The 16288-nt window shown below is 41.3% G+C and overlaps 1 protein-coding gene across 1 annotated transcript in view; it reads left to right on the top strand.

The window, feature by feature from the left end:
* The window catches only part of LOC128690287 (GTP-binding protein Rhes-like), a 14014-nt gene extending 3925 nt beyond the window's left edge, over positions 1–10089 (top strand). The window contains exons 2-3 of the mRNA XM_070085674.1: positions 2457–2639; positions 9708–10089. Of these exons, the coding sequence (XP_069941775.1) occupies positions 2457–2639; positions 9708–9924 (400 nt within the window). The 3' untranslated portion in view covers positions 9925–10089. The remainder of the gene's footprint in view (positions 1–2456; positions 2640–9707) is intronic.
* The last annotated feature ends 6199 nt before the right edge of the window (positions 10090–16288 follow it).

Raw genomic sequence — 16288 nt, forward strand, 5'->3', positions numbered from 1 at the left:
CCTGTCTGGACCATTTTTGCTCACCTTCCTGTGCCTTTGGTGCGTCTCTTCTGTCTTTACTGACAGTTCTGACCTTCTGTAAAAATCGCGTTCCAAAGGTGATCCCTGTCTGAGTATATATATATATATATATATATATATATATATATATATATATATATATATATATATATATAAATAAATATATATATATATAAATATATAATATCTATATACATATATATATGCAAGACAAGCCACGAGGGATGCAAATCTTCAGCTCAAGCTTGTCTTGCATTGTTAGGATCGTATGTCTCCGATTGTATCTCTCTCTCTCTCATATATATATATATATATATATATATATATATATATATATATATATATATATATATATATATATATTATATATTCTTTTTTATTAACACATCGGCCGTTTCCCACCATGATAGGTTGGCCCAAAATGAAACACTTTCACCATCACTCACTCCATCACTGTCTTGCCAGAATAAGTAAAACTTGCGATTCTGGCTTAAATAGCAACGCACTTCTTGCCGAATAGGTTAAAGTGAAAATTTGTATATGCAATAATTTTGCAAAAATCATTCTGAATCTAACGAAAAAAAATCTATTTCATTGTGTTGGTTTATTATTAAATTATTGTAAACTTATCTAACATATATTTAGTTGGATTAGGCTAAATTTAATTGCACTTGTTATAATAAGGTTAGGCAAGTTTTCTAAGGTTCTTTTGTTACAAAATTATAAATTTTTTACATTAACATAAATGAAAAAAAAAATATACATCTTTAAACGTATAAGAAAAAAAATTTAGAAAGGACTTAATTTTAAATAAGTTCTTGGTAATTGACCAGTTTTACCCATTCATCACAATATATATATATATGGGGAGAGAGAGAGAGAGAGAGAGAGAGAGAGAGAGAGAGAGAGAGAGAGAGAGAGAGAGAGAGAGAGAGAGAGAGAGAGAGAGAGAGAGAGAGAGAGAGAGAGAGGGAGGCAGGCAGAAAGCAACTTCACTCTGGCTGTACCCTTCTCCAGAACATAACTTCATCTGAAATCATTTATCCCCAGGATGACTCGAGTATGGAACACATTCGTACAGCATAATGATGTCAACGAGATAAAGTCAGTTGATCAAATGAAAATGCTGGCCCACAGATGGCTCCAACTTCATCCTGTTCCCTACTTGTATGTCTCATAACAATAAAAATGCTTTCAAATGAGCTGATGTAGGTAACAACTCTTAGCTTGCCAATAAAGTTAGGAAAACTTAACCTGTAAATAGCTTGTAAATAAAGCTAGGGATCCTTAACCTAACCTTGTCAAACCTGTGTAGAGAGAGAGAGAGAGAGAGAGAGAGAGAGGTGCGAGGAATCGAAGTGGTTGGGGAAGGGGCAAGAAATTACAAGCCCTTCTCTCCACCTGCTCTGTGATGGCATCTTTAATAAGTTCACAATCCCACCTCAAACAGAACTGGAAAATGCTGGCGAGAGCATCCGCCTGCAGCCCCAGAGTGTGTCTAGAGTTACAGTCGGTTAGTGTGATATAAGTTCCTTGTTAAGCTAAGTCTTTACAAAGAACTCCCATCACACTATTAGAGTGTGGCTCTTGTCTCAGTTTTATTACAGATTTTCGGTTATGTAGAGAAGAATTGGAGACGAGTTTCTCTCTGGTTTTATTGTGGTGATGGGATGAGGACTCTGTAAAAAACTGCAGTTGAGGGTCGCAGTTGGTGGACATTGCTAACATTTCCCAATCCTGTTTGTGGCAGGTTTAAGAACATGTTGTTGAAGTTGATATACCACAGTGGGTAGAACTGAAGGACATTAATGTCTGTCTTCCGGTTCGAACTCCTGCTGTCCATACAAATGTTACACACACACACACACACACACACACACTTTCTATTTTATATAAACAATTTACCAGAAGGAATACAAAAAAAGGAATATGTTTGCAGACAATGCATTAATGTTGTATAAAATTTATCATGAAAATGACTGTAAATATTTACAGTAGGATCTGGATACACTGAGCACAAGCAGTGATAGATGAGAGAATTTAATGTACATAAATACAAAGAAAGGGAAATGGAAGAAAATAAAATTAGGCCACATGAAAAATATAGACTGTGTAAGTAGATATTGAAAGTATCAACACCTGAAATTCTTATTAAATGTTCAGGTGTTGTATGTTGACCGTGAAGTGTAATCTCGCCCTTATATGCCTTCCGCTAATCTTTTATTTTTATAGTTCCTCGATAATGTGAGAAATAACGAAACCCCTTGGAAATTCATTGTTCTTTTCAGAGTGGTTGCTTTGCCTTTATGCATACACATACATGTATGTATTATTGAAGACGAGACACCACGAGCATAACTACTTCTGTGGCTACAAATGCGAAATTACAAAAAAAGATAATTACACACGTGCACTTTTTCTTTTCTCTCTCACAGTGGCGTGACGTTAGAGGAGGTACAGAACTTCGTCTCCTCGCTGAGCTGCTGCGCCTACGTGGAAACCTCAGCTAAGAAGGACAGCAACGTGGACAAGCTCTTCTACGAGCTCTTCGTCTTAGCAAACCTACCTATGGAGATGTCGCCAGCACTCCACAAGCGAGTGTGTCCCGGCCAGACGACGTGAGTATTTCTGTTGAGTCTCAGCTACTGTTCCAGCCTCTTAGCTTACAATGTTGAGTCTCAGCTACTGTTCCAGCCTCTTAGCTTACAATGCTGAGTCTCAGCTACTGTTCCAGTCTCTTAGCTTATAATGTTGAGTCTCAGCTACTGTTCCAGCCTCTTAGCTTACAATGCTGAGTCTCAGCTACTGTTCCAGTCTCTTAGCTTACAATGCTGAGTCTCAGCTACTGTTCCAGCCTCTTACTTTACAATGTTGAGTCTCAGCTACTGTTCCAGCCTCTTAGTTTACAATGTTGAGTCTCAGCTACTGTTCCAGCCTCTTAGCTTACAATGCTGAGTCTCAGCTACTATCCCAGTCTCTTAGCTTACAATGTTGAGTCTCAGCTACTGTTCCAGCCTCTTAGCTTACAATCTAAGTCGAATCTCAGCTCCTGGCCCATTCTCATTTCCTAGCCCCGAGTCTCATTTCCTTGCCCCGCCGCACCCATCCACAGTCGACTGGAATTGTTGGTTCTTGTTTTCTTGCACCCCATCGTAGTCTCTTGAGAATATGTAAGAAGCTTTTGCTTCCTCTCTCTTCCTCTTCCTATCTCCTTCAGTGTTTGTCCCACCATCGAACTTAAGATTAATTTGGTAGCATCCTTGTGGTTCGTGCGAGTGTTCAGTCTCCACCAGTCCCAGCATTCCAGTACCTCGATAAGCCTTCTCGTGCTTCGCTATTAAAGCGTCTAAATCTTAAGATGATGTTTCGCTTTGACCCAGTTTGTTACCTAGTGGCAGGAGGATAATGATCCGGGACGGAGATAACTGTTGCCTGTTAGTTATCTTCGAGTTTTAAGTTAGCTGGTGGTTATTCTCGTCCAAGTGCTGTTACTCTTCCTTTTTCATCCTTTTGCCCTATCTTCTTCACACGTGGTTTTTGTGTTCAGTCCACTCATCCATCTGTCAACTCGTGCATCCATCTGTCAACCTGCCCACCTATCTGTCAACCCACCCATCCATCTGTCAACAAGCCCACCCACCCATCCGTCAACACATCCACCCATCCCGTCAACACATCCACCCATCCCATCAACCCACCCACCCATCTGTCAACCCACCGATCTGTCAGTCAATCCACTCATCCGTCAACCCACCTGTCCATCAGAATCCATCAGCCCACCCACCCATGCACAATTCAGTCCACCACTTCACAAGCCCACCCATCCCCTACAAAATCACCCACCCACAAACTACTCCACTCAGTATCCAACCCACTTCGCCGCACCCTTATTTTTGCACTCTTAAGCACTCTTGAAAGTCTTTAAAATGGTTTCCTCTGGAATATGGAGGAGAATTTTAGGCAAGTCAGAACCTTAGCTCGGTCAATATTGACTTTTCTTCCAGGAATTTTCAAAATAAACTTTGTTTTTGTCTGACATCCTCAGCTCTTAGTGGTGAGATGCTTGGTAAAGCTGTATTGGTAGGTGATCTCTTTCTCTCTTTCTCTCTTTCTCTCTCTCTCTCTCTTTCTCTCTTTCTCTTTCTCTCTCTCTCTCTCTCTCTCTCTCTCTCTCTCTCTCTCTCTCTCTCTCTCTCTCTCTCTCTCTCTCTCTCTCTCTCTCTCTCCCCTCTAGTATTTACACAAATCCTATTCGATTTTTTCTCTTGTCGTAACACGTATACAAATATTTATTGCATTTTTAGAGTAAAATAATTGACTTGCGGTACTACGATAACTGACATTAATTTCTATTTCGAGTATTAATGTAATTACCTCCTGGAAATCATCAAAACATATAATTGTCACTAATTCCATTTTCGATTTGGAAATAAGGAAGAGACTGTCTGGAGGTCACAGAAGAATGAACTTAACGTGTAAGGTTGTCCTCGTGCCGGACCATCATGAAGAATTAGACACATGTGCAACATCTGATATCTTTAGTAGACGTTTTGCTATCCAGTGGCTTTATCAGTACAGTACAAGGACATAATATGAAGACTGTAGACCTATGTATATTATTATTATAATCAAAAAGAAGCGCTAAGCCACAAGGGCTATACAGCGACCTATGTATAAAGATGAGGTAATTAGTCGTTAGTCTTGAAGAAACGTCAAGATTCTTCAAGACTAAGGTGCTCTTCACCAACTCCAAGGCTGAGGGACTGATTACCTCATCTTTTATAAATGCCTCTACAGTCTTCTTTTTATGGCCTTGTATAGTAATGATAAAGCTACTGGATAGTGAAACGTCTACAAATAAAGATACCCAGATGTTGCACATGTGTCTAAATTGATCTTGTCGGTATTGTGTACCATTCGTGTACGTCTAGTTCATCAAATGATGGACTGATCACATCAACTCCAGGCTGAGGGACTGATTGCCTCAAACTCCTGCAGATCTTCAACCATTCTTCTCTGTATTGGACTGAGGAAACCACTGCTTGGAGAACCTTTTCCACAATAAAGATACCCAAGTGTTGCATAGGCGTCAAATTCCTCACTAGACAAGGAGTTAAGGCAGGGGTCGGGAACCGAGGTAACTTACCCCTCCCCCCCAAAAAAAAAAAAAAAAAAATGGGGCAAAAATGAAAATTTCGGGGGTAATGAAGGCTCAATATGTAAATAAAATTGCACAAAAATTTATTATTTAATAATATATATATTTATATTTCACATTTTATTAGAATTTATGACTCCATTTACAGATATTTGAAACTTCTCATATAATAGTATGTATGAATGTTTTGCGGTTTTCTATTAATTTTCAAGTCTAGTGGATAATTTCACTACACAAATTTGTTTTGAGGTGATACCTATAAAAGTTCGCCGACCCTGAGTTCAGGGGTTACTTATCCACCTGGTGATGGTACCCAGGGTCATCGCCCCTGTGGCCCGGTCCCGCAGGAATAAAAGAACTTGTATAGCTAATATCTATCTTGTTCCTAGTTTTGACATCTAGGAGGGTACTGGGTAGCGTGTGGGTCTCTAGTGATCAGCGGACGGAGGATCGAGTCTCCGCTGCTCCCTATGTTGAATGGCCCCTCGTTCAAAATTTGTTCCTCGGCTTTTCTCCTCTCTTCACCTGGATGTATTCCATCACTCTAACATTATTGTCTAATATCGCTTTCTCTTTCGCTTCCTCTTCCTTCACCTGTATTACACTTCCACACACCTATGTGTACCTCTTCACACCCAGGTGTACCTCTCCACACTTGTGTGTAATTCTTCACATACATGTGTATGTGTGCCTCTCACACCTATGTGTATATGTACCTCCACACACCAATGTGTACCTCCACACATGTTGTCTAGTGGGTGGTGAAAAAAAGGGACAAATGCAAAGAGAAAGTTTATTGAGTCGTCTCGCGTGTAGACAGCGTCGTCTTTAGTGTGTCCACAGACGTAAAGTCTGTTAATGTGTGTGTGTGTGTATGCGTGTATATGTGTGTGTGTGTGTACTCACCTAGTTGAGGTTGCAGGGGTCGAGTCCAAGCTCCTGGCCCCGCCTCTTCACTGGTCGCTACTAGGTCACTCTCCCTGAACCGTGAGCTTTATCATACCTCTGCTTAAAGCTATGTATGGATCCTGCCTCCACTACATCGCTTCCCAAACTATTCCACTTCCTGACTACTCTGTGGCTGAAGAAATACTTCCTAACATCCCTGTGATTCATCTGTGTCTTCAACTTCCAACTGTGTCCCCTTGTTGCTGTGTCCCATCTCTGGAACATCCTGTCTTTGTCCACCTTGTCAATTCCTCTCAGTATTTTGTATGTCGTTATCATGTCCCCCCTATCTCTCCTGTCCTCCAGTGTCGTCAGGTTGATTTCCCTTAACCTCTCCTCGTAGGACATACCTCTTAGCTCTGGGACTAGTCTTGTTGCAAACCTTTGCACTTTCTCTAGTTTCTTTACGTGCTTGGCTAGGTGTGGGTTCCAAACTGGTGCCGCATACTCCAATATGGGCCTAACGTACACGGTGTACAGGGTCCTGAACGATTCCTTATTAAGATGTCGGAATGCTGTTCTGAGGTTTGCTAGGCGCCCATATGCTGCAGCAGTTATTTGGTTGATGTGCGCTTCAGGAGATGTGCCTGGTGTTATACTCACCCCAAGATCTTTTTCCTTGAGTGAGGTTTGTAGTCTCTGGCCCCCTAGACTGTACTCCGTCTGCGGTCTTCTTTGCCCTTCCCCAATCTTCATGACTTTGCACTTGGTGGGGTTGAACTCCAGGAGCCAATTGCTGGACCAGGTCTGCAGCCTGTCCAGATCCCTTTGTAGTTCTGCCTGGTCTTCGATCGAATGAATTCTTCTCATCAACTTCACGTCATCTGCAAACAGGGACACTTCGGAGTCTATTCCTTCCGTCATGTCGTTCACAAATACCAGAAACAGCACTGGTCCTAGGACTGACCCCTGTGGGACCCCGCTGGTCACAGGTGCCCACTCTGACACCTCGCCACGTACCATGACTCGCTGCTGTCTTCCTGACAAGTATTCCCTGATCCATTGTAGTGCCTTCCCTGTTATCCCTGCTTGGTCCTCCAGTTTTTGCACTAATCTCTTGTGTGGAACTATGTCAAACGCCTTCTTGCAGTCCAAGAAAATGCAATCCACCCACCCCTCTCTCTCTTGTCTTACTGCTGTCACCATGTCATAGAACTCCAGTAGGTTTGTGACACAGGATTTCCCGTCCCTGAAACCATGTTGGCTGCTGTTGATGAGATCATTCCTTTCTAGGTGTTCCACCACTCTTCTCCTGATAATCTGTGTGTGTGTGTGTGTGTGTGTGTGTGTGTGTGTGTGTGTGTGTGTGTGTGTGTGTGTGTGTGTGTGTGTGTGTGTGTGTGTGTGTGTGTGTGTGTGTGTGTAATTGTACTCACTTAATTGTGATTGCAAGGGTCCAGACTTAGCTCCTTGCCCCGCCTCTTCACTGACTGCTGCTGAGTCCTCCCTATCCCTGCTCCATGCGCTTTGCCATACCTCGTATTAAAACTATGTATGGTTCCTGCCTCCACTACATCACTTGCCAGACTATTCCACTTCCTAACAACTCTGTGACTGAAGAAATACTTCCTACAATCATTATGACTCATCTGAGTCTTCAACTTCCATTTGTGACCTCTTGTTTCTGTGTTCCATCTCTGGAACATCCTGTCTCTGTCCACCTTATCTATTTCACGCAGTATTTTGTATGTCGTTATCATGTCACTCCTGACTCTCCTGTCCTCCAGTGTCGTCAGATCGATTTCCCTTAACCTTTCATCGTAGGACATTCCCCATAGCTCTGGAACTAGCCTTGTTGCAAACCTTTGCACTTTCTCTAATTTCTTGACGTGCTTGACCAGGTGTGGGTTCCAAACTGGTGCTGCATACTTCAGTATGGGCCTGACGTACACGGTGTAGAGTCTTGAACGATTCCTTACTGAGGTATCGGAACGCTATTCTCAGGTTTGCCAGGCGCTCATACACTGCAGCAGTTATCTGGTTGATGTGTGCTTCCGGAGAAGTGCTCGGTATTATACTCACCCCAAGATCTTTCTCCTTGAGTGAAGTTTGCAGTCTTTGTCCACCTAGCCTATACTCTGTCTGCAGTCTTCTTTGCCCTTCCCCGATCTTCATGACTTTGCATTTGGCGGGGTTAAATTCTAGGAGCCAGTTGCTGGACCACGCGTCCAGCCTGTCCAGGTCTCTTTGTAGACCTGTCTGATCCGCATCTGATTTAATTCTCCTCATTAACTTCACATCATCTGCAAACAGGGACACTTCTGAGTCTATCCCTTCCGTCATGTCATTCACATATACCAAGAATAGCACTGGTCCTAGGACTGACCCCTGTGGGACCCCGCTCGTCACAGGCGCCCACTGTGATACCTCATCACGTACCATGACTCGCTGTTGCCTCCCTGTCAGGTATTCTCTGATCCATTGCAGTGCCCTTCCTGTTATACGTGCCTGATCCTCTAGCTTCTGCACTAATCTCTTGTGAGGAACTGTGTCGAAGGCCTTCTTGCAGTCCAAGAAAATGCAGTCAACCCACCTCTTCCTCTCATGTCTTACTTCAGTTACCTTGTCATAACACTCCAATAGGTTTGTGACACAGAATTTGCCTTCCATGAATCCGTGCTGGCTGTCGTTTATAATCTTGTTCCGTTCCAGGTGCTCCACCACTCGCCTCCTGATAATCTTCTCCGTGACTTTGCATACTATAAACGTCAGTGACACTGGTCTATAGTTCAGTGCCTCGTTTCTGTCTCCTTTCTTAAAGATGGGGACTATATTTGCCGTTTCCCATCCATACCTCAGGTAGTTGCCCAGTGTACGTGTGTGTGTGTGTGTGTGTGTGTGTGTGTGTGTATGTATGTGTGTGTGTAGGTAGGTGTGTGTGTAGGTGTGTGTGTAGGTGTGTGTGTAGGTGTGTGTGTAGGTGTGTGTGTAGGTGTGTGTAGTGTGTGTTGTGTGTGTAGTGTGTGTGTGTAGGAGTGTGTGTGTAGGAGTGTGTGTGTAGGTGTGTGTGTAGGTGTGTGTGTAGGTGTGTGTGTAGGTGTGTGTGTAGGTGTGTGTGTAGGTGTGTGTGTAGGTGTGTGTGTAGGTGTGTGTGTAGGTGTGTGTGTAGGTCCCAGTGTGTGTAGGTGTGTGTGTAGGTGTGTGTGTAGGTGTGTGTGTAGGTGTGTGTGTAGGTGTGTGTGTGTTGACTATAGGATGTGTTGATTTCTGTGTTTTTTTTTTTTACCGCTCTGGTAGAGACGCAGATCGTGAACAACAGTTTACTTAAGCACCAGCGCTGCATTTACAAAAACAGACTTGTTACTGAGCTAGCCATTAGTATGCGAGACTAGCAACACACAGGCTAAATTTTGCTCGCATGCACCTAACTTTTACAGCGAGAAAATCCATGTTCCTTGTTAACTAGAGTATCCTATAAATGCCTCAATTAGTGGTTTTGTGTGTCCCGTTGCTCATTTGGTGATGTCAACTATGGTCTGTATACGTTGTACTTGTAGAAATAAGGATAATTATTATTATTATTAATATTATTATTATTATTATTATTATTATTATTATTATTATTATTATTATTCCGCAGGCAGGAGTGCGGCAGCAGTAGTGGTTCTCGGCACCGAGGCCTCTCCATCCGCAGGCGGCTGAGTGAGGCTTACGGCATGGTTGCTCCTAACGTCCGTCGGCCTTCTATCCGCACTGATCTCCTCATCCTGCGAGCCAAGACAAGCCTCCACCTCAACGGCATCGACAACTTCTCGGAGAAGAAGCCGCGGCGGGAGGTATCTTGTGTCATCCAGTGAGGCTTCTACGAGTCTTTGACTGGGGCTCTAGGATATCCTTAACGAAGGCATTAGGTTCTTGCTCTAAGAAAAAGAGCCTAAGATGTCCTTCGTAGAGGTATTTCAGGGATCTTGGATGTCTCTAAAGCTCTCCTGATATGCTCTAGGACTGTCTTCCAGGTGGCATATATATATATATATATATATATATATATGCCAGATATATATGCATATATTGCTGGTTTCTTTTTCTGTCTCATAAACACGCTATATATATATACATCACACTTCATAGACACGCACATGCATATATATATATACATACATCTAGGTTTTTCTCCTTTTTCTAAATCTCCTGTATACAATTACTAAAAAAGAGAAGAAGAAAAACTTTATAAAACTGGGTTGCTTAAATGTGCGTGGATGTAGTGCGGATGACAAGAAACAGATGATTGCTGATGTTATGAATGAAAAGAAGTTGGATGTCCTGGCCCTAAGCGAAACAAAGCTGAAGGGGGTAGGAGAGTTTCAGTGGGGGGAAATAAATGGGATTAAATCTGGAGTATCTGAGAGAGTTAGAGCAAAGGAAGGGGTAGCAGTAATGTTAAATGATCAGTTATGGAAGGAGAAAAGAGAATATGAATGTGTAAATTCAAGAATTATGTGGATTAAAGTAAAGGTTGGATGCGAGAAGTGGGTCATAATAAGCGTGTATGCACCTGGAGAAGAGAGGAATGCAGAGGAGAGAGAGAGATTTTGGGAGATGTTAAGTGAATGTATAGGAGCCTTTGAACCAAGTGAGAGAGTAATTGTGGTAGGGGACTTGAATGCTAAAGTAGGAGAAACTTTTAGAGAGGGTGTGGTAGGTAAGTTTGGGGTGCCAGGTGTAAATGATAATGGGAGCCCTTTGATTGAACTTTGTATAGAAAGGGGTTTAGTTATAGGTAATACATATTTTAAGAAAAAGAGGATAAATAAGTATACACGATATGATGTAGGGCGAAATGACAGTAGTTTGTTGGATTATGTATTGGTAGATAAAAGACTGTTGAGTAGACTTCAGGATGTACATGTTTATAGAGGGGCCACAGATATATCAGATCACTTTCTAGTTGTAGCTACACTGAGAGTAAAAGGTAGATGGGATACAAGGAGAATAGAAGCATCAGGGAAGAGAGAGGTGAAGGTTTATAAACTAAAAGAGGAGGCAGTTAGGGTAAGATATAAACAGCTATTGGAGGATAGATGGGCTAATGAGAGCATAGGCAATGGGGTCGAAGAGGTATGGGGTAGGTTTAAAAATGTAGTGTTAGAGTGTTCAGCAGAAGTTTGTGGTTACAGGAAAGTGGGTGCAGGAGGGAAGAGGAGCGATTGGTGGAATGATGATGTAAAGAGAGTAGTAAGGGAGAAAAAGTTAGCATATGAGAAGTTTTTACAAAGTAGAAGTGATGCAAGGAGGGAAGAGTATATGGAGAAAAAGAGAGAAGTTAAGAGAGTGGTGAAGCAATGTAAAAAGAGAGCAAATGAGAGAGTGGGTGAGATGTTATCAACAAATTTTGTTGAAAATAAGAAAAAGTTTTGGAGTGAGATTAACAAGTTAAGAAAGCCTAGAGAACAAATGGATTTGTCAGTTAAAAATAGGAGAGGAGAGTTATTAAATGGAGAGTTAGAGGTATTGGGAAGATGGAAGGAATATTTTGAGGAATTGTTAAATGTTGATGAAGATAGGGAAGCTGTGATTTCGTGTATAGGGCAAGGAGGAATAACATCTTGTAGGAGTGAGGAAGAGCCAGTTGTGAGTGTGGGGGAAGTTCGTGAGGCAGTAGGTAAAATGAAAGGGGGTAAGGCAGCCGGGATTGATGGGATAAAGATAGAAATGTTAAAAGCAGGTGGGGATATAGTTTTGGAGTGGTTGGTGCAATTATTTAATAAATGTATGGAAGAAGGTAAGGTACCTAGGGATTGGCAGAGAGCATGCATAGTTCCTTTGTATAAAGGCAAAGGGGATAAAAGAGAGTGCAAAAATTATAGGGGGATAAGTCTGTTGAGTGTACCTGGTAAAGTGTATGGTAGAGTTATAATTGAAAGAATTAAGAGTAAGACGGAGAATAGGATAGCAGATGAACAAGGAGGCTTTAGGAAAGGTAGGGGGTGTGTGGACCAGGTGTTTACAGTGAAACATATAAGTGAACAGTATTTAGATAAGGCTAAAGAGGTCTTTGTGGCATTTATGGATTTGGAAAAGGCGTATGACAGGGTGGATAGGGGGGCAATGTGGCAGATGTTGCAAGTGTATGGTGTAGGAGGTAGGTTACTGAAAGCAGTGAAGAGTTTTTACGAGGATAGTGAGGCTCAAGTTAGAGTATGTAGGAAAGAGGGAAATTTTTTCCCAGTAAAAGTAGGCCTTAGACAAGGATGTGTGATGTCACCGTGGTTGTTTAATATATTTATAGATGGGGTTGTAAGAGAAGTAAATGCGAGGGTCTTGGCAAGAGGCGTGGAGTTAAAAGATAAAGAATCACACACAAAGTGGGAGTTGTCACAGCTGCTCTTTGCTGATGACACTGTGCTCTTGGGAGATTCTGAAGAGAAGTTGCAGAGATTGGTGGATGAATTTGGTAGGGTGTGCAAAAGAAGAAAATTAAAGGTGAATACAGGAAAGAGTAAGGTTATGAGGATAACAAAAAGATTAGGTGATGAAAGATTGAATATCAGATTGGAGGGAGAGAGTATGGAGGAGGTGAACGTATTCAGATATTTGGGAGTGGACGTGTCAGCAGATGGGTCTATGAAAGATGAGGTGAATCATAGAATTGATGAGGGAAAAAGAGTGAGTGGTGCACTTAGGAGTCTGTGGAGACAAAGAACTTTGTCCTTGGAGGCAAAGAGGGGAATGTATGAGAGTATAGTTTTACCAACGCTCTTATATGGGTGTGAAGCGTGGGTGATGAATGTTGCAGCGAGGAGAAGGCTGGAGGCAGTGGAGATGTCATGTCTGAGGGCAATGTGTGGTGTGAATATAATGCAGAGAATTCGTAGTTTGGAAGTTAGGAGGAGGTGCGGGATTACCAAAACTGTTGTCCAGAGGGCTGAGGAAGGGTTGTTGAGGTGGTTCGGACATGTAGAGAGAATGGAGCGAAACAGAATGACTTCAAGAGTGTATCAGTCTGTAGTGGAAGGAAGGCGGGGTAGGGGTCGGCCTAGGAAGGGTTGGAGGGAGGGGGTAAAGGAGGTTTTGTGTGCGAGGGGCTTGGACTTCCAGCAGGCATGCGTGAGCGTGTTTGATAGGAGTGAATGGAGACAAATGGTTTTTAATACTTGACGTGCTGTTGGAGTGTGAGCAAAGTAACATTTATGAAGGGATTCAGGGAAACCGGCAGGCCGGACTTGAGTCCTGGAGATGGGAAGTACAGTGCCTGCACTCTGAAGGAGGGGTGTTAATGTTGCAGTTTAAAAACTGTAGTGTAAAGCACCCTTCTGGCAAGACAGTGATGGAGTGAATGATGGTGAAAGTTTTTCTTTTTCGGGCCACCCTGCCTTGGTGGGAATCGGCCGGTGTGATAATAAAAAAAAATAATGCAGAATTTTATCTTCCAGTTTTCATAAAAATTACACTCATCACTAATACACCTGCTTATCTATATAAACCTATCTGTGGAACTTGCCATACGAACGCCAGATGGAGAACTTTGTTCTTTTCAAACAGCAACTGAGAGCGTCACACTCGCCTGTCTTCACAGGCCAAGACCTTAGGAAAGATCGGTTTTATCACCCACTTGTTCCTTTTTTCACATTAGAGAATTATATTGGGAACTGAAGTATCCCCAGCAACCTCGAGGTCAGCGCCGCGCGTTTGATAACAAATGGTACTTGTTTTCCTTCTCGACCGTCGCTGCCTGCCCAGACACAGTCGTGACACGCTGTATTTACAAGACATACGAATTTGAGCACACCGAGCAGCTGGGTTAAGCCCTGGCACGTTCTCTCCACCTTAGGACACTCCTCTCACAAAATCTATTTCTTTACCCCGTCTTCCAAACTCAATCTCCACAAGAGTCTTTTCTCGATACAAAATGGAGAAATTAGTAATTCTACATATTATGTATAACCAGTCAGCAAAATAGGCATGTCTTAGCCACAAAATTCTTGAGACCAAAGATGAACTAAAGCGAGAGTAGAATAATATAGTTCCATATAAAGCCATAAAAAAAAACCTTGCACAGAAAAAAGAAAAAAATAAGAAATGATCACGGACAACACCAGACAATTTACCATCGTCTCTCTAAAACATCAGAGACGTGTTGACAGAACCTTGGTAAATAGTACACGTCAGCAAGTGACTTACGAGAACCTAATTTTTCACTAATGAACCCGCATGTTAACATCCTGAAACCTATGTATTTTATTACCCTTTAAAAAGAACCATTGCGTTAAATAAAATCCTTAACAGGAGTAATTAATGATGATATTTATAACAGCCTAAATTATTATTATTATAATCAAAAAGAAGTGCTAAGCCACAAGGACTATACAGCATAACAGCCTAAAATTGGGTTAGATCTAGTACACAAACTACATTTATATGGTAATAAGAGGCATTTTTCAAATCATAAATAACAATAGTAATCATACAACTGTCCAGTTTGAATAATACAATGCCCACATTTAAACATATAACTTCAAAATACCAAGTATATATATTATTGAGCTTCTGTGTTGGGTGTTGCCGCAATAATTAAATATCACCGTTTCCCAGACTGCCTGGATATCCTGCTTACAGGCAAGACTTCTAGTTTGTTTTTTTCAGAGGACGGATCCCTAGCTATTCTGAAAAGTTTTAAAACCTATTTTCCACATTTTAGGAGGTCGTTTCGATAATAAATTTTCACGAGACTGGTGAATTTATATATATATATATATATATATATATATATATATATATATATATATGTGTGTGTGTGTGTGTGTGTGTGTGTGTGTGTGTGTGTGTGTGTGTGTGTGTGTGTGTGTGTGTGTGTGTGTCGTGCCGAATAGGTAAAATTGGTCAGTCATCAAGAACTCATTGAAAATTAAGTCCTTTCTAAAAATTTTCTCTTGTACGTTTGAGGATATATTTTTTTATTTTTGGTAATGTAAAAATTAATAATTTTGCACCAAGAGAACCTTAAAAAACTTACCTGACCTTATTATAACAAGCGCAATTTAATTAAGCCTAATCCAGTTTAATATATTTCAGATAAGTTTACAATAATATAATAATAAACAAACACAATGAAATATACAATTTTTTGTTAGGTTCAGAATGATTTTTGCGAAATTATTGCATACACAAGTTTGCGCTTGCCTTATTCGGCAAGAAGAGCGTTGCTATTTAAGCCAAAATCACAAGTTTTACATATTCGGAACGACATTATATATATATATATATATATATATATATATATATATATATATATATATATATATATATATATATATATATATATATATATATTATATTATGCAAACATCGCGAACAAGCGATACAAGATGAAAAACAAGAACGGGGAAGAAATTGAAAGATAGTTCTAGGCTTTGCATTTCGTGTTGCAATCAAGACATCGTCCGGAGCTTGCAATGTTGTAGAAAAGATGTGGTGGTTCAGATACGATCACAGGAAACGCCTTCCTGTGATCGTATTTGCTTGGACATCATTCTCTTTTCTGCAACACTGCAAGCTCCTGATGTCTTGATTGCAGCGCGAAAGGCCTAGAGCTATCTTTTAACTTCCCCCCCGTGGTTGTTTTACACGCACTCACACATATATATGTCGTGCCGAATAGGTAAAACTTGCTATTTTGGCTTGAATAGCGACGCTCATTTTTGCCGAATAAAGGAAGCAAAAATTTGTGTATGCAATTATAATCATGGGGGAGCGCTAAATCCGTAGGGATTATGCAGCTTCTGTGGGGTGGATGGGAGGTATTCAGACTCAATTCAGGGAACTGGAGTACAGATCCAATTCCCTAGATGAAGAGCCCCTCACCAGCGTCAAGGAACCTTCCCTGAGGGTAAATGTATATACAATAATTTCGCAAAAATCATTCTGAACCCAACGAGATATATATATATATATATATATATATATATATTATAGGTAGTAGGTTGGTAGACAGCAACCGCCCAGGGAGGTACTACCGTCCTGCCAAGTGAGTGTAAAACGAAAGCCTGTTTTACATGATGGTAGGATTGCTGGTGTCCTTTTTTCTGTCTCATAAACATGCAAGATTTCACGTACGTCTTGCTACTTCTACTTACACTTAGGTCACACTACACGTACATGTACAAGCATATATATACATACCCCTCTGGGTTTTCTTATATCTTCTTTCTAGTTCTTGTTCTT

This window comes from Cherax quadricarinatus, chromosome 1 (genome assembly GCF_038502225.1).
Source record: "Cherax quadricarinatus isolate ZL_2023a chromosome 1, ASM3850222v1, whole genome shotgun sequence".
NCBI classification, from domain to species: Eukaryota; Metazoa; Arthropoda; class Malacostraca; order Decapoda; family Parastacidae; genus Cherax; species Cherax quadricarinatus.